Source organism: Dermacentor variabilis, chromosome 6 (assembly GCF_050947875.1).
Source record: "Dermacentor variabilis isolate Ectoservices chromosome 6, ASM5094787v1, whole genome shotgun sequence".
NCBI classification, from domain to species: domain Eukaryota; kingdom Metazoa; phylum Arthropoda; class Arachnida; order Ixodida; family Ixodidae; genus Dermacentor; species Dermacentor variabilis.
The window spans coordinates 125,961,262-125,980,166 of NC_134573.1; the positions used below are offsets into that span (position 1 = coordinate 125,961,262).

At 46.8% G+C, this 18,905-nt stretch overlaps 1 protein-coding gene across 3 annotated transcripts in view; it reads left to right on the plus strand.

The window, feature by feature from the left end:
* The window catches only part of LOC142585166 (serum amyloid A protein-like), a 43,394-nt gene extending 24,793 nt beyond the window's left edge, over positions 1–18,601 (plus strand). Inside the window, exons 1-3 of one of the 3 annotated variants that reach the window (XM_075695706.1) lie at positions 13,246–13,363; positions 15,945–16,179; positions 17,246–18,601. In XM_075695706.1, the coding sequence (XP_075551821.1) occupies positions 16,013–16,179; positions 17,246–17,483 (405 nt within the window). In that variant the 5' untranslated portion in view covers positions 13,246–13,363; positions 15,945–16,012 and the 3' untranslated portion in view covers positions 17,484–18,601. Of the gene's footprint in view, positions 1–13,245; positions 13,446–15,944; positions 16,180–17,245 lie in introns of those variants that run through there. The other 2 variants (XM_075695704.1, XM_075695705.1) reach the window with 2 other exon arrangements.
* Positions 18,602–18,905: the final 304 nt, after the last annotated feature.

Consider the following 18,905-nt stretch of genomic DNA (forward strand, 5'->3'; position numbering starts at 1 on the left):
CTGTACAATACCGATCACGTCACTACGGTAGAATAACGCTACTCGGTGACTCCAGCGCTGCAGCTTCGTAATGGGACACTTCCAATCCTTACTTATTACTCTAGGGCACAAGACTTGAAGAATGCGTGGCAGCATACTTCAATCTGCAGGGGGAAGCGTTGCTCTCGAGTATCCGGCGATCGGTTGACTTATGAAGAGCACATGTGGCGGTACAAGCACCATCCACTACTTCTATATGGTCGTAAGCTTCCGGAAACAGAGGTGCTCGAGTTCAGATTACTATGGTAAGCTACAGTGCTTTTGAAGCCTTTCTAGCGGCACCTGAACTCCCACGTCTGCAGACAAGCTATACTCTACGGTAATGCATTGCGCCCCCCCCCCCCCCCCCCCCCGCCGGCACCCACCACTTGCCTGGAGCGCTGGAGCTGTGCATCACATAAGCGCGCTATTGCTTTCTGCCATAAGCTGCTGGCTCGAGGGTATTCGCTTGGAGCATTCACTGACAGACGAGCTTCCCAAAGCTGCAGACGTTTCTCATTCTGCAAATGGCTTTGACGACTGCCTTTGATCAAGGACGCCCACGCGAGCCTGAGCGATCGTCGGAGCAATAAAGCGGTAGTGAGTCTACGCTCCTCGAGGGGGTCATTGCACATTGGGACCGGCGAGGAGTGTTTGACCTCTTCATCGACGTTGCGAAGCGGCGACTCGATGTCCAACGTAGTCGTGTCTTATAAAACCTTGATGGCTACGAAGCGAGCTGCCCACTGCTTCAGCGACCACCGAGCGATGCGATCGGCGGTGACACAATCACGTGTAGTCTTGGGAGGCACAACCAGAAGATGAAGTTGGGTGCACTGAGTCGCCCGGTCGTACTTATGAAAAGCTTGCTGTAACTGTAGCTGTATTCAGGTAAGCTTATGTGCGGTGACAATCATATACTGAGTAAGGATCGGGTACTCTGTAACTAGATAATGGAAAACTTGTTTGAGGAAAGGCGTATAGGTGACTCGACAGCTGAGCAGAATGAAGTTGGAGTCGATCATTAGGAGCACCAGCTGACACTACATTTCCGGCGCACATTTGTAAGGAGAAACCTAGAATATATTTTTTTTCGCCACGTCACTGATTGGTTCAAACAGTGATCTGCGTCACGGTTCTTGTCACTGCGGGAATTTCTAGTTTATAGTACGTGGCTGAGTGATGGAGCACCGGCCGCGTGGTAGCACTGCGGCGAAACTGAACAAAAACGTCCAGAATTCGCGGTAGGCGTAAAAAAGTAACCTTGATTAACTTAATCGGATACTGGAGAAAACGGAAATTAAGTCTGTTTTTACGGGTAAATCATCCTGCCATAACTCTCTGGTGGCGAAACGGCGCAGAGGACTAGGCGGGTGAAAAACAGGAGAATGCGATGACTGTCAACTGATTCTTTATTCGGAGTGGCGCAGTGTATAAGGCAGAGGGCACAAAAGCGCACGGCGGTATACGTAAGTGACTCGGCGGACTGGCCCAAAAAAGCAGAAAAAAATAGATGAACAGTGTCATATTTCATACAAAACAGTACGACTTAACAGTTGTAAAACTCGAAACAGAGTAGCACCGAAAGTAAATGATTACAACGAAAATCAGCCCAAGAAGGATTCGTAAAAGCCCACAACAGGCATTAACAAAACAGAATTGTAAACACGTGTCAACAATGCTAGAGTCCGCGAAAGTAGAAAAAAAGACGTTTGGGCTTAGATTTACATACAAGTTAAAGAGCGCCGGGAAAGGCCTAAAATTAATCCGAAGCCCTCTACTGCGGCGTGTCACATAGCCCCAGTGTTGCCTTTGGACGTCACACCTCAAGATCAACTATACAAGACGACCAAATCATTTTAAATTCCCCTTTCTTCAATTCTTCGTCCAAAACGCAACACCGCTATATTTAAAGTATTTTCTCGTACCTGGGCAATTTTTTTTAGCGCAGAAGAATGCTCATAATTCTTATGCGATTCAGTCTGGTTAATTTAGAATGTAATGCCACCCTTCTTTACCGATGAGCGATTAATAATCCGAAGGAGACGATGTCAAACTACATGACATTACAGTAAGCTGCTGTCACTTTTGCGTATTTTTCCGGCTTACCATGCATCCAAGGCTCATTAACTCAACCAAATCCCAAGGAAAGAGTCTTTCTTTTTTTTTAGAAATGTAGCTTATCCTTAGCTGTGCATTATCTTATACTTGGCTCCGCGTAAACAACAAACAGAGAACGAACCAAATCGAGACAAGTGCCAACTATAGCATCTGTTTAATTACTGTTCCAAACACATAGCGGAAAAGCCTTCCTTGTATAGGGAATCCACACACACGCTGTAGCATCGTGACATACAATAAATTCGTCACAAAAGTTGTGTTTTAAAAAAAAATGTTGCGCCTGACACACAAAGTGAACAGTGGATAGGGAACTAGCAACACGGACACGCGCATGACGCACGACCCAGTTAGTGGTTCGCGTTTGCCAGTATCTATCCTATACCTTTTTCACGTTGCTTATGTTGCGGCAAGCATAGAAGAATGCATATAGCAAACCTAAACAGTAGCTTTCCCTAAAGAGCAAATTATTTCGCAGTTTGCTGATACGTCTCAGTGGGGTCTCAAAACACCTTTTCTTGAAGTAGACTACGATGCCTTTCAATGAACATATTCCCGAATAATATTTTTTTAAAGGGACATAACACGAACAGAGATAACATGAGCATAGATATAAATGATGCAGCTTTTCCTTTCTCCGTCCACCCTCGACTCATCGGTTGCTCTCAGCTGAAGCGCGACGCCGATGGCAACTTTAGCGCCCTTTGATGGCGATTCCTTTTAAACCCTACCACATCGCTCTTTTTGCCTTTTCTTCTTTCTGCGTGGCGCTTACGGTGTAATCTTCGGAGGTTGGCGTTTAACAAAGGAGCTGTGAAAAAGGCGGGCGAGACACGTTAACCATCGTTTCCTTGCTTTAAGGCGCGAGCATTTCGCGGTCGTAAACGATCGCCCGAACGTTGCTGGCGTTTACGGGCCTCGCTGTATAGCGTCGTCGCCTACCCCACATGGCGCTAAAAGAAAAAAAAAAGTTCGAAGAATGCGGGGGGCCTCTAAAGCTGCAGGAGAGAACGAGGAGTGCGTTATGCGAGATTTTACAGGTTTCCCGTTGCATGCGGCAGAATAATATTCACCCCACATGTTCAGTGCTGCACTGTATGCGGGTCCAGCGCGTTTGCTTATATTTGTCCCTGAACCTAATATTTATCTCTGATAGACTTTTTAGATGACCCTAAAGAGAAATAAATATATTTGATCCGTTTTAGTAGATTAAGCGTTACCAATACCAAGAAAGTCGTTCTTATAGTGTGAAAAAAAGAAAAGCTTGGTAAGCCAGAAAATACACAAAAAGGGAGAAGCCTGGCGCCGTCGTCTTGAAATTCCCGCGCTAGCTCACCATGACGTCATAGATTTCGATGGCGTCTAATTTTTTATCGGTAGTGATCAATTGCAACGTACTCCAAAATAGCTAGAGGCTGGCTTTCAATAGCCATTTACTGAAACCAAACGACGGCAAAAATCGCGAAAATACTCCGAAACCACGACGTCACGCTCATGTATCGGTCATTCAAAATATATAACTTTGGCTCTCATTCACTCTTTTAGTAATCAATCGATAAACGCGCAATAACGAAACCATATGTTTTGGAAAACTACGCCGACTGTATACAATGATCTATAGTGTGTCCATTTAGTGTGTCTATTTAACATCCTTCTGACGTTTTTTTTTTCTTTCATAATTATTGGCAACTGATTTTGAGTCGAAAAATGTATAACCCATGTTTGAAATAGATATTCAGATGTATGTGTTGAATGGCGGTTTGAATCGCGACGAGTTCTGTAGCGGCAGATGTCGTTTGTGATGCAGGCAACAGCTGTGACCGATGATTATAGTTTGTATAACCATGGCTGCAATTGAGGCGGACGAAGTTACGGAACCGTCCAAGTAGATGTACACAGTGCTTGTGAGTTCTTTCAGTATACTTCCTGTTTTCCAGTATTCTTAGACGGGAGTGACTCATGTTTGAAAGGACTGGCAGGCTGTGCCTTATATAGTCCATGAAGACAGCATGGAAAAGTTGATTTAGGGAGCGTTAAGCGGGATTTCATTTTATGCTTCCAACGCGCCAAAGAACTTGTGCATAGCAGCTTAACCGTGATTTTATCATTGCGATGTGCTTTGAAGAGATCAAACCATGGTCGATGGGGAAAATATTGTTAGGCAGAAAAATACACGGGAACAATTATATGCAAGTGTACATACATGTGTATTTACATGTGCAATACATGTAGCATTGCACTGAGCGAACAGTTCACTCAATGTCGTATCGTCGTCATCGTCACCTTTTCAAACATGGTAGATGTTGTCTTGGTCAATAGAAATAACTGTTTCGTAGCAATATAGCCGATTCGGCACTGCGCCAATAGAATCACAATGTACTTAGATGGTCAATCACAACTCTCGGGAACCCGTGCCGTATTCGGTAAAAATTGCATTACAGTAGTTGGTAATTTGATACTACCACAGCGACTGGTGTCTGAACGCGATTTCAGTATCCTTTGTTTTTGCAAATTGTAGTTCCTGACGGCGTAGGTGCTGAGACGTAGAAGATATCTCAAGTTGTAATTTTTCACGCAGCTGCGGGCTCGAGGTCACGGCAGCCCAAGCACTGGTGTGGGCCGCGTAATTTCTTATGTGGAGAGCATCCAGGAGCTCATAAGCAACGCCGATTACGGTAACATTGAATATTGTAGGGCTGCGAACCCCACCTTGTGGGATACCATGAACAACGCGATTACGGCTGGTATCACGACTTGCAGCCGTTAAAACTGAACTACCGTATAGGTAGCTCACAATTCCGGCACAAAGACGGCTGCAGATATCCAATTCATCAAGGGCGTCGAGTTCAGCTTCGTGAAGCATGTTACGATATGTAGCATGCTTGATGTCTAAAACTATCATCCCTTACAACTCGCAGACATCAGTTTTCTTCTTGTCTATGCCAAGAACCAGTCATAATATCTGGATGTCTGACATTCTTTTTGAGCGAGCACTCCAGTCTGTCCAGCACCATTCGTTCCTACGCATTTTCAACGCATACACCACCGAGGCAACTGGTCGTTAGGATAAGAGCTCGTAAAGCGTTAGTGCAGCCTGGAGAGAAAGCGACCAAATGGCTTGAATTTAAATGTTCAGAAATAACACCCGCGGTTCACGCAGCATCGTAAAGTGACAGTAGAACCAGCCGAGCTCCTGCACCAAGATGAGACAACGTGGCATGAGAGATACCGTCGGGGCCGAGTTAATAAAAATTTTAGCACATGAGTGGTCTTTACCATTGACCTGCCGTCTCCGCTATTATGGGTTCAGTATCAGTATTGGCTCAAATTTGCTATTGCGAACAATTATGTATAGCGTAAGAGTATTTGTGAATGCTGGCCCAGGTGCAAATGATCATTATCAAGCAGCGAGCGCAGCTTCCGGTTTCGATATCGCGAAGCAGCCGTCAAGACGATCATCAAAAGCTGGCGACAAATATCTGTCCGATTTCAGGGGCGGAGTGTTGATAATGCTGACAGCAACTCGCGAAAATTTTCCTCAAATTACAAAACGTTTCGGCACTGGTGAAAGGCAACAGCTTCAAAAAGCTGACTTTGCGCGAGAGTTAAACGAAGACTCCACCCGAATTGCCCGAAGCCTAGAAAATGGCTTTCGTGGATCCGAAGACGAAGAAAACGTCCTTCCGCGTTTCCTTCCTAATTTTTTTTTTGACATGGCATTTGTGCTCAGTGACTAAACGTAAGGCTTGAAGAGTAGTTGATTATTCCGTACTCACTCTCCGTGATGTGGCAGATTCAAGTCAATCATGACAGTCCATGGGCGATCTTGACACTGGCATCGTCCTGGGAAAAGTGTTCGTGTCCGGCACAGAAGATGCGATAAAATCGAGCTCCCAATGTGTGCTGTCTTTGCATATATGCTCGACGGAAGTTTTGAAAGTAGATCCATGGAAGCATCGGGCGTGAGATGGGGTTAAAGGGTATAAGTTTAGCTGTATTCAAGTAGGAATGCCGTCTCTTCCACGCATTTTCCCGCCGGTGCCCACACACGTCTGGACACAAAAACACGATCTAACTATAGCTGCTATGCGACAAATTGCGGAGAAAGGTGAGTGAACCCTCGCTTATTACAACCATGCCCTCGTTTTGCAAAACAAGTGCTAGCTGTTTAGCGCGAAAATTTATGGGAAACTGCCCGTGGCCTATGGTGGTCGTGAAAGCCGCCGGCTATGATTTGAGGGCCTGCGCATCTTTACAATCACGAAGCCGGGTAAGAGGGATCAAACTTTACTTTGAATGTTTGAAACCAGCTATTACGGATAATATTTGATGCTTCAGCTTCAGCGTCAAACAAACGTACTCATTACCATTCGAGACAAAAGTTCACAGGAACATGGAGGCTTGAAGTGATGAACAGTGGTAAAACAACGAATGTCTCTGGAACCAACGTTTGGACAAGGCATTTGTCTTCGTCAAGTCCCCTCGTTGAACCGTTAGCTCCATCCATATCCGCTGTTTATCCATTGGTGATCGTTACTATCGCGTGGTCCTAGTTTATTCCGGACCAGATGCCTAGCCGAGGAAGGGGTGGGGGGGGGGCGATAGAGGGGGGAGAGTTAGGGGACACTGTATAACAGATGTGGCCGACATGAGACGACGTGCGAAAACACCCGCCTGCCCCGCGCCGGTCAAGTGGCGGGGCAGACGATGAGAGGAAAAAAAAAAAGAAACTGGTTAGGTTACAGGAATGTGATGGACGACCATGCGGCTGCCGCGGTTTTCCGCTCAGCTTTGCTACCCTTTCTGCTGGCGCTCTCACCTACTTGCTGCGTACTCTTACCAACTCCATGCAGTGCGGTGAAAGCTACGGGTCGTGTTAACACAAGAGGCTCCTAAACTGCCCACCTTTGATCCGATTGGAATAAACGCACGTTAGAACAAAGGCAAAGTTATGTTAGAAAATATGTTGGAACGAAAGTCAGAATAAACATATGGTTAGAATAAATAATATAGCATATTTTGCCACACGCGCAGCAGCACTTTGTTGGTATCTATTACTTGTCTGGATTCGCACACTCCACCTTTTGTGTTTTGCAGCATACTGTGCCGGCCGCGAAGCTAACACCTCTTCTTTTTCAGTGTTGGAGAGAGAAAAAGTATGGTTTTCTCTCAAGCACTCAATCATTCTTTGATGGAGAGGCTGCGGTCACTGACCAAGTCAAGGCGGAAAAATGCAAAGACGTTTCGAGGTCCATACGGGTTCCTTGGTCCTTCATCATCATCTAAACTGCCCAAACAAATTTTAGTGGAACCTTTCAAATATTCTATGTATAAGAGTATGCATAATGTTTTGTTTCTTCTTTTCGTTATTATTCCTCTTGTAAGACAACAGCTCACGAGTGCGTCAGATTTTGTTGTTGCTTTTCTTTTATACGTGATAGAATACTCATTTTCATATACAACAGCTACGTATTCAAAATCAAAGTACAACTCGGCATTGAACAAGGGAAACGTAAAATTAACGAAAGAAATTAAGACGAAACAATATGAAACAGACGCACAGAAGAAACAAATAAAAGAGACTGTAACCTAAATACAGCTCACATAAATGGTCGATAGATAACACAAAAACAAGGTCACATAAAACGCACTGCAAGTGAGCTCATATATATAGACTAAAGACGGAGCTACAATAAAGGTCAAAGGAAACAGACTTCTTTCGCACTAAAGCACGCGATCTTGTTTGCTACCATACTATATACGCTGTTTGCTAAAGCAGGTGACTATTATTTTATACGCTGGAACATGGCGTGTTTGTTCTCAACATATATTCATATGCGTTATGACTTAATTTATATTTGTCGTCCCTGAGACGTTATAGCTACTAAATAGGTAAGGTATGCTCACGGTCAAACTGTTTCGTAGTCTTTTTGTTTACGCTTTCAACGTTGATTTCTGGCGAAGAGAAAGTTTATCCTATAATAAACTTGTATTTTACTTTGACTTTAGCTAAAGGAGAATTTTCTCACAGATTCTCTTATTCAAAGACTTAAGAAACGTACACATGACCTCGTTAGAAAATTACTCAACCAACTTAAGTTACATATCTCGCATCTGAAAAGTGGAAGAGAGAGAGAGAGAAAAAAACCTCTAGTGGTTCTGGAGAATGCAGCAGTTTATTAAAATTAGCGAAACAATTGTAAATTTTATGAAAAATTGAGGGGTTGATTTCAGAAAAGTGCATGCGAGCAGGTGTGCGGGTGCGTGCGTGCGTGCGTGCGTGCGTGCGTGCGTGCGTGCGTGCGTGCGTGCGTGCGTGCGTGCGTGCGTGCGTGCGTGCGTGCGTGCGTGCGTGCGTGCGTGCGCGGGTGTGCGGGTGTGCGGGTGTGCGGGTGTGCGGGGGTGTGTACAGGTGCATGTGTGCGAGTGTGTGTGTGTCCGACTGCGAAGCCGGGCACTGCTTCGACGCTCTTTCGAGCTCTCAATTTTCGCTTACTTTTGCGTCCTGAAATTGATTAGCCGCCCGCTATATCCATGCCATTGAATCACTGCTATTCGCGAATCGCTACTACCGCGGCAGCACTTTGAAGGAAGCGATGTGGAAAATTAAGATTTAAGGGTACGCTGAGGTAGGCATAAATCCGGATTTTTGTAGTCCTTCTGGCGTATTAATATTATGCATTGCACCACTACCGCAAGCCTGTCACAGGCATCATGTTAAGAAAGGTAACTGAAAAATATGAATGGAATTAACTCGTCTTGAGTCGCAAATGAGATTGAATAGGTCCGGTTAGCCAGGCATTGCTATTTCATGCAAAGATCACCTCACAGGCGCATACCTTCACCTGATGCTGAAGTAACAGGAGACTGTCCTGGCCGACAGCGCGAGAGCGGAATCCTATATACGAACCATCGCTGAGAGAATCGAGCGGCATCAGATTTCCTGGAGCTACGAGCTAGAAAAAAAGTGCATTTTACGCTAAACTCGATTTACACTGCAATTTTCTCACCATAACTTGGCGACGAGGACATCTGAACCAAACCTCTACGGTCAGGCAGATAGACGAAGACGAAGCGACTGCGAGCCACAACGCTATTTCCCTAGCTCAACTATTTTCCCCTGGTTTCTGTGTATGTCTTAGGGGAGCCGCAGTAGCTTATGGCACGGATGCATGTTGAGATCCTCGCGCCTCTGCTGAAGATGGCGACTTCAGTGGTGGCTGCGTTTAGGAAGCGGACCGGCTTCCAGAGCGACACCGACAGCGTCGATACTAGCGTCTACTCGCTCAGCAGTGAGGACTGCTCCGATGACGACTTTCAGATTGTGAGGAGCCGCAAGACGAAACGAAGAAACATCGAGGCCTACCTGTCTTCAAGCACGTCGGCTGTGGGACCAACTCGGAGCACTGCACTCAGTACGGTTCTATATGTACCAGAACTCGCTACCGACAACCTGAGGCGACTCAACAGACAGTCTGTCTCGGTGATCCTCGAGGTGGTGACGCCAAATCAAGTCACGGACGTCAGAGTCAACTCATGAAAAAATGTATCGGCTATTGACGTTGTACATCAGACTGCGCTGAGCACTTTAAGCAAACTTACGGAACTTGACGGAATCAAGGTGACAGTGACTGCTGGCGTCATCTACGGTGTGGACGTCTCCATCTCCAGCGCTGACTTGTCTATTCTAGAGAAGACAGCCGTTGAAGGCTTCGCCATAACTCATGTGTCTCGAGTCGGCGCATCCCGCTGTGTGAAAGTAATTTTCAAGGGCGAATCTCTTCCCTCACACGTCAAGGTGGGCCACTTTAGACACCCCGTGTGGTTATTTATCCGAAGGCCGCTCCAATGCCGCAACTGCATGAGGCTGGGACACGTGAGCGGTCTGTGCGAAAACACGAGATTTTGCTCGCGCTGCGCAGTGCCCCACGCTGCCGACTCGCGCGCAGCCACGGTTCTCAAATTCCCCAGTTGGATCGGGTCCTATGATGCTACCTCAAAGGACTGCCCCAAAATGAAGAAAGAAAGGGAGGTCTTGAAGCAGATGGCGATAGACTGTTCGTCTCGTCGGGAAGCTGTTGCGGCGCTTCGAAAGCGAGGCTCCTGATGCCGTCAGGCTTCAAAGAACACAGATGCCTCCATGAAGAGCGCGCCACATCTGACAACTTCTCCTCCTCTGCCCCCAAGGCCTGGCGGAGTCGAGCCGAACAACAGCAATACTGAAGCTTGGCCCGCGCTACCAAAGCTACAGCCACCGCCACAGCCAAAGCCACAGCCGAAGCAACAGCCGGGGCCACAGCCGATGGCATAGTTGAAGACACAGCCGAAGTCACAGTCAAAGCCACGGCCGATGCTATAGCAGATGTTTCAGAGGATGCCACAGTCGGAGCCACAGTCACATCAAAGGATACAGCGCACCTCCGTAGAGTCCACAGCGCCGACTCCCGATAAATTGTCCGAAGAAGACAAGCAAGTGGTTGTGATGCCCTTCTCTCCCTCCATAAATTGCGTACTTTTCAGCGAGTTTCATACTCCGTCAGTGCGAAGTGCAGTGCAAGTGCTGGATACTCTTAATCCAGTGCTTGCAAGTCTCGAGTGAGCCTCGTGGCCCACCCGCAGCCTCCTATTCGAGCAACGACCACTGGCCCTTTGGTCGGCTCAGATGTCACCAACGCAGATCACCAGCTATAGAACTTGTCTTTGGTGTGGCGCTTCAATGGACACACAGTGATCACTTCCTTCCTCTTTTCTTCTTTCTATTGCTCCTCCCCTTACCCCCAGAGTAGAGTAGCAAACCGAATGGTTGCCCGGTTGACCTCCCTGTCTTTCCTCTTTTTGCTATCTCTCTCTCTTTTTTTTCTTCTCTCTCTACGGACAGGCAAAATAATGACGCGAACGTCCGGCGATGCCAGTAATAATATCAACGCACGGGTACCGCAAACACAGTCGCCGGTGATTTGAGGACTGCCGACTAAACAAAGCTCACGGCGCGAAACGGAAAGCGTAAGTGCCGGCTCACGTGTTTCGAAATTCAAAAAGGTTCATTATGCTACAGAACACACCAATGCCATGCTGTGCCCCGACCTGTTTCAATGCCGCGAACTGCATGTGTCTTACATGGCACCTATTCTCTGTCTGCCCCATAGTTGGGCTTCTGCTGTGACAGGTATGCCCTCGCCGGCAAACTCCTCTGTCAGGAGCGTATATCACTGTACTTGGGAATGTTCACACCCTCAGCGCTACCCCCCTATTCGTTCGCCCCCACCTTCGCCTTGGGAGAATGCGCTGGCCAGCTCAGACTAGCAGGAGCTGCGAAGGCTGATCCAGCGGGCAGGCGAACAACGCGAGCTAAGGGTTCTCTGTACTTCCGCCCTACGAGGAAGACGACTCAACTCATTAAAAATAGATGAATTTTCTCTTTCTCTCTCTCTCTCTCTCTCTTTCTCTTAGTAAATGTGTGGGAAAGTAAATTATTTTTGCGCAATACATTGCGGTAATCTCATCGAGGATGTTTCTTCCTCCTATTGCATTTTTGGGGAATACACGATTGCTCAATACCATTGTTCCCCGTGCAAAGCAAACCATGCACCGAGATCACAATGCACACCGCGAAGTCGATTGGCATTGACTGCCCGGTGTGACTGTTTGCTCTGCTTAGGTTACAGGCATTGGACTTTTTTTTATTTCCTTTGTTCAACAACAGGTGGCGTGTTCGCGAGAAAGCACAGAAAAGCTTATTCGGCTCCAATAGAGCGCAAGTCAGGAATCAACGTATTTTTTTCTCCAAGCAGGTGCAGAGACGTTAGAAATTCAGGACAATTGTGCGTCATACTTAAGTATAGTCGCGCACCGGAATTACTATGAAACAATCTGACGGCAAGTTTGCGCTGCGGCATAAATTTCGAAGAACAAATAGCTCGAAAATTATGACCAGCCCATGAAATTTAGTTAACTTGCAACGAAGTCCTGTTTAAACTTGCTCGTTCTTCTCTCTTTATTTGTTTACAGTAAGAAGAGGGCATTACTAACGTCACGATAAATACGCTAGTTTTCTTCTGATGACGGAAGATGAAAAGTGCTATCAATGTAATTGCGAGGCACAGCGTCTGGCAATAGCGAATGTTGACGCGGCATGCCATGTACCACTTTATCTGTTTTATTTATTTTACCTTCAGGGTGAACAGACATTACAAAGGGGAATGATTAGTTATGATACAGAAACAGCATATCGAATTTTAAAAAAAAAAAAGCATAGACGTGTTCCTGATCGTACACTGTTAGCTAGAACAAGATAAGCGCGCGACAAAAACGTTACAAAATAGTAACTAACAATACAATATTAGCCAGAAAAGAAACAAGCGCGACAAGGAAATCTTACTAAACTTGGGGTGTATTTACGCCTTTGCAGAGCCAGGCAGACGGGACTCGTACTACAGACCCTTATTGCAGGAGAGAAAGAAAAATAAAGGATACACCACAGAATCGGCACTTTGCCTTCACTCGACTGAGAGAGAGTCATAGAAGAGAGGAAAGGCAGGTAGGTTAACCAGACGCACGCCCGGTTTTAGAAAAGGCCTCAGGTGTTTCGTTGTCTGAGGGTTTCTGTTCGATGAGAGGCGCGTTTCTAAACACGGCAGCATGTGTGTAACCACGTTCAACAAAACAAAGCTGCTTTGCAATTATGAACCTCGGTAGAGGAAGAAAGAAGGCAAGGTAGCGGTCTTGGTCAGGAGCCACTTGCGAAGCGTGCTACCAATGAATATAGCCCACCCGCAGGCAAAATAGTCCGCAGTACGTTGTCGTGAAACAATGGGGAAATCACATAGCGTGAGCGTCTCTCTTTATCTTATTTATTTGGAGTGCCCTCAATGAGCTTAATAGTGTATGACAAGGAGGAGGGACAGATGCAAAAATAAAAGGAAATGCAAGACACATTAAAAAAGATAGAGTGCATAATTGCACAAGGAGCCTGAAGATTCCACCTGCTCGGCAGAAATGACCACCTGCACGATAAAGGTGGCCAAAGGCATCTTAGTTTCACGTGGAGTAACAATGCATTGCTGTGATATCTGCAGGCGTAGCACTGCAGTGTCAGAGAAATAAGAAGGCGAGCAAGCGCCATTGTTTTGCCCGTTACCGATAGAGCCTTCATAGTGCACGTGCAGGAGTCTCCGAGTCTCAGCACAATGCTCAAAAGGTAGCCCTCCAACCCAGCCCTACCCTCATTGTAAGTAGCAATAAAGAAACGGGTGACGGCTTTCACATTATCATTCTACAGCGTGTGCAGTCTCCCGAAACTGGCCAAATGCGTGAGTTTTCAACTTACAGGCTTTCATTTCTAGCATGCATGTTGAAGCTTGAGACAAGGTGACGCCTTAATTAATTAGCCGGCATTAAAACTGCGAGCATAAAGTTGATTTTGCCAAAGGGTGAGCTACGCCACCGCTCCGCTGGCGATGTCACTGCTCCTAAATGACGTTCTTCGGTTGATCCAGAGCTATCAGATAACCGATCCAGATATCGATCGGATGTTCTGAGCGCTTATTCGAAGGCAGCGCCTGGAGCGGAGGAAAGCCTCTCATCGCGCCACTTATTTCGAAAATACTCGACACCGCATGTGCACACTGCATCTGCCTAGTATTTATTGAATTAACTTATACTTTACTTTGAAGACAATGCGGGTTCAGTCTCTCCGAGTCGCGGCCCTTCATTCTACGGCAATCAGCTATATAGTTTCAGAGGAGCGTCGGATGAAACGAGTTCGTAGATTCGGTGACAAGGAGTTCCCACTACTGATCGAGGAAATATGGCTTGTAGGAACAAGGGGGTCTAAATCCAGTTTGATAAACTAACCTAGCGCCTTTTAATCCTTGCTGGCAATCCCTGATTTCGCACGTTGGAAGACGAGCTTGGCGTTACAATATACAGCTTCAAGCACGCGTACCTGGAGCAGTGTACAGCGCAGCCTATCTTAGGTCGCTTGTACTTAGGTCTTAGGTCGCTATACTGAGGCGTCGTGCTTAAAGCATGTGATACCAGATCAACTGGCTACAGTTTGATCATGGTTCAGTCAATCAAGCAATAAATAAATAAATCAGTCAATCAAAATTACACTTATTATTTACAAAAATGGTACATATTCTTAGGTTCTTGCTCTAAAATTGGTATTGACTGCAGCCGCTGGCGAAATGCTCAACAAACGTCTCAGATTAATTGGGCTGCTAACCACGAGGTCGCGGGATAAAATCCCGGCCACGGCGGTCGCATTTCTAAGGGGGGCGAAATGCGCAAACATCCGTGTACTTATATTTAGGTGCACGTTAAAGAACCCCTTGTGGTCCAAATTATTCTGGAGTCCCTCACAACGGCGTGCCTCATAATCAGGTCGTGGTTTTATCACGTAAATGCCCATAATTTAATTTGTCTCAGCTTAAACAAAGCCGTTGTAATAGCTATAAAGAGTTGCTGTCTCTTACAAAACTGTCTATTCTACGTGACATTAGCACTAACGAGGAGCACTTTGCCTCAACGTCGGCGCTGTTAAGTGGCAAGTCGATGCTCGACATAGCAGTCGTCGAGAACTTTAGCTTTCCTTATATGAGCTACCCTTGATTATTCGAAAACAATGACCGGAGTCACTGTTTTTGTCATCGCGGGAATTTCAAATCTAGGAACCTTAGTGACAGTGAATTTTGGCTTCTTAGCCTCTGAATAACCGAGAGTAACAAAGTAGCTCCAATATGTTATCCATAATATGTACAGGAACCTTAATAGTGCCTTGAGAGACTACTGGTGTGACGATGGTGTAGACTGGCGCTCCAGGATTGCCTGTTCCGGCTCATGCATTAAGCTCCGGCAGGCCGACATAGTCTCACGTAGTCGCAAGCGACCCCCTGTGTCATCGGCAGCAAGGACAACTGCCAAGACCTTTGTTCAACTGCTCTCTCACTGCCGCTGCCGTCACAAGCAGCACTGCCGAGCATTTCAATGCTGAAACCAAAGAATTTAATGAAGCTGCGGTTGGCAAACTACTCTTGTCTCGGTTCGATATAGTCCAGATGGGAGACGTTAGAACCCATAAGGCTCGCTTCAGTCAATTAGCAAGGAGAGTTGGCGGCGCGTTTCAAAGAACGGAGGCCGGCTTACCCATTTTGCAGGTTTGATTATTTCGTGTAGCTTCTATTGACTTGGCGTCGCACAGTTGGCGTCGCTCCTCCGTTGTCTGCGGCGGAAAACGAAAGATCGCTTTCTCTGGTTCTCCGTTTTGGTTGTCTGACACGATCCACATGTTTCACTGCACTGCAACGATTCGGTGTGATAGATTACAACATCCCAAACAAAACAGAAGTTCACGGAAATGTAACGACTTGAAGTGATCAACAGTGATTGAACAAGAAACTGTCTAGGTTAAGTTGTTGTGGGGCACAAAATAAAACACAAACTACAGGGAACAAGACACCACAGGTGCTCTTGTGTGCTGTGTTCTTTTCCTTGTGCTTGTTTTGATTGAGCTACAATTACTTGAGCGAGAGTAGACAAGTTTGACCGAGAACAAGTTATTTTGAAGGCAATGTCTCACGCTGGCACGGAGCCAATGTTTCGACAAGGAGACTTGTCCGCGTCACCACTAAGACCAGTGCCATTTTCCAAACGTCGTCTCCAGGAAGATACATTCCATCGTTCAACCACTGTTGATCACTCCAGATTACATAAAACGTACTTTACGAATACAACCCACATTTAATTTTAGTATAACTTTAATGTTTACATTGATGTCTTTTTGAGGATGCTCTTCCTAACTCATGCAGTGCGAGGTCTTCCTTTGAGGCCATCGTTGCTGCTGGCTGTGACGGCCCTCGTGTTACTGCTGCTTGCGATGGCCATGGAAGCTCGCAGTGGTAAGATGCAGTGGGCGCGCTTCACGTACTGCATCACCAGGCGCGCGGGCCCAGTGATGGCGACGCCCAGCGGAAGCTGCGCCTCCCGCAAGATGCTGGGGCAGTTCCGCACCATGAATCGCGTCAACTGCAAGAACTGCGACAAGTATGAACCGGCACGCTTCTTCTTTTTTTTTTTTGGCAATAATGCCTCGTTTCCTTCAGCGACATTGTGGCAGGTTAGTTGGGCATCTGTCTTACGTACATCCCCAGTGCACTGTCTTTGGAATTGGCCACCGTCATTTCAACGAAGTCGTGCCGTATTATTGTCGTTGCCGTTGTCGACATGCCGCTATCGTCGCCCTCCTCAAAGCGTCAAGGTTGCCTGAATGAAGACCTCCTTTATGCGATGAACGCACTGAATAGAGGAGTTCAGCATTTCGGTAACAAGTACAGTGGCGTATCCACATTATTTAGGGGCAAGGAGTGGGGGGGGGGGGGGGGGTGTTAAGGGGGCCCTTCGCCGAAGTAAATTTCAGCGTCTTGACTAATTGTGCAAAAAGCGATGGAAATATCCCACAGTGAAAATTGGACTGTCTTTCCTATACACACATGCGCAATAAATTTTCTTTGAGATCGTCTTGCTCGTAGCGTACGAAGCACGGCTAAATGTTGCGTTTGTTGTGAAATAGCATCGGCACTGGATACTTGGGCTCAGCATGCTGTCCTGTGCCAGCAAGAAAACCTCAGGACGGCTGACTCAATTTTAGTTACTTTTCTTTAAGTCGTATTCGCCGTGGTGCCTCCGTGGCTATGGCCCTCTGCTGCTGATAACGTGATCGGGGGTTCGTTTGCCGCTCCCTGAGGCCGTATTTCGATAAATATGAAAAAAAAACGCTCATGTGCTTAGCTTTAGGTGCACGTTAAAGTACACGAGGCGGTCAAAATTGATCGGAAGCGCTTGACTACGGGGCACCTCATAGCTCACAGTGAAATTTTTTAACGCTTTCCTCTCTGTCATCTTTCTAACCCCTATCTCCCATCCCCAGTGTAGGGTAGCAAACCGGAGACTGATATCTGGTTTGCTGGATATCTGGATAACCTCCCTGCTTTTCCTCTTCATCTGTCTCTCTCTCTCTCTGCACGTTAGACCCCCCCCACAATTTAATTTTCATTTAATCTTTTAGTACAGAAGAGCCAGACGTTCTCTCGTTATTCTGCTGATGTCGCAGGTACTTCCACTGCATGGCCAACTGGCTGGCGACGCGGAAGTGCCGGGGACGCTTCAACTTGCACGTGGCCAAAGTAATCAGCTACTGCCGGGAGTACTCACAACCTGGAAACCCAGCTGACAGGCGCGGAGACGAGGAGGCTAACCGATATGGCCGGGGGGGTGGAAACTGCGGAGCACGCTACTTGCGCCGACACAAATGTGCCTACAACCCAAGAACGGGAAAATGCAAGTGGTGAGGACAGAAGACACGAGCAGCACCTACTGAAACTACCGATTGCAGTGTCCCCAAAATGGCATGTCTACGCCAAAACCGTCTGTATCTGTAGTGCGGAATAAAAGCCGAAGAAACGACATAGGAAGAGAGAACATTTAATTAAGAAATATCAAAGAGGTATAGGGCTGAGAATAACTTGTCTGTGCTACTGTCAACCAGAGAAAAATATGGGGAACGAAGTTAAGTCTTGCAAGTGGTCACGAAGCGGACAGAGTTCGTGAATAAACACGACGATTTCTCGGTTGGAGCTAACACAGCCCTGAGCGGTGCAGGAATGCGCTGTTCAGATTTATGTAGTATACAACCTAATAGGGTGCACCACTTAACGCTCATCGCAAGAGCTCTCCACGATTTGTCACAAGATGTTCGGGCCACCCCCACTTCGCCTGTCTGTCACGCGACGTCACGAAAACAGCGATAGCTTCCCATCCGATATGACGTGTACGCCTCGATTATGCACGATTTGACCGAACAAAAGAAATATAGTTATTTCTGATTCGACGCCCTTTCGTCATTTGCCCCCGGCTATTGGTCAAGAGTTTTCGGGCTGCGCCCACTTCGCCTGTTTGTCACGCGCTGTCACAAAACCGTGAAAACTCACCGCGTCAGAGTGACGTGGACGCGTTAAAGGTGCATTAATATGCCGAACAAAAGGTGGATTTTTTTTTTCTGAATAGCCAGAGACTGCAACGTTCCGAAAGAAATAGAAGATGGCTGCCCGCCGATCGCTCAGGCACTGGCTCTTCGCACCTTCCAGAGAGCATGGATTTATTTGCGTATAATAAAGGCGTTTGCGTGGCAGTATAACGTTAGCGAACCTTTTCGGCATGTATACGACATCGCTCTGCCAACTCTCCTTTGTTGAGGGTCCGTTTTAGTGGCATTCTTAACCTTCCGCTGCACGCCGCCACGATTTTTGACCATCCACCGCAAGCAAAGTAAGCGGAAGAGGACCAATCACAGACGCCGGCATCACTCTCCTAATCCGGTCATCTATTTTCACTGCGCTAGCTCGGCTACATGTAAACGCTCTCCGCTTGAGCGTGTACCTCACCTTTTGTCAGCCAGTAAGAAAAGAAACACCACTCAATGTAGGCAATTTTATTCGGTTTGAAAGCAAACAAAAGTGACCACCTATAAAGGAGGAGGGCACTTGATCGGCGTGTTCAGAGAACGCTGCTGGTCACCGCTCGATGGCTTGCGTTACGCCATCGGTGGTTACGCCAATTTGACGGCAGGAGATTGGAATAAAAGCAGAATGGAACAGGTTCACGCTATAGGGCCCTAGGTCAGAGTCTTTTCGAGTCCCGTCTTTGAACACAGCAGTCACATTCTCACTTTGTTCACCAAGAGAAAAGAGTTTTGACGCGAAACTTTCTGACAC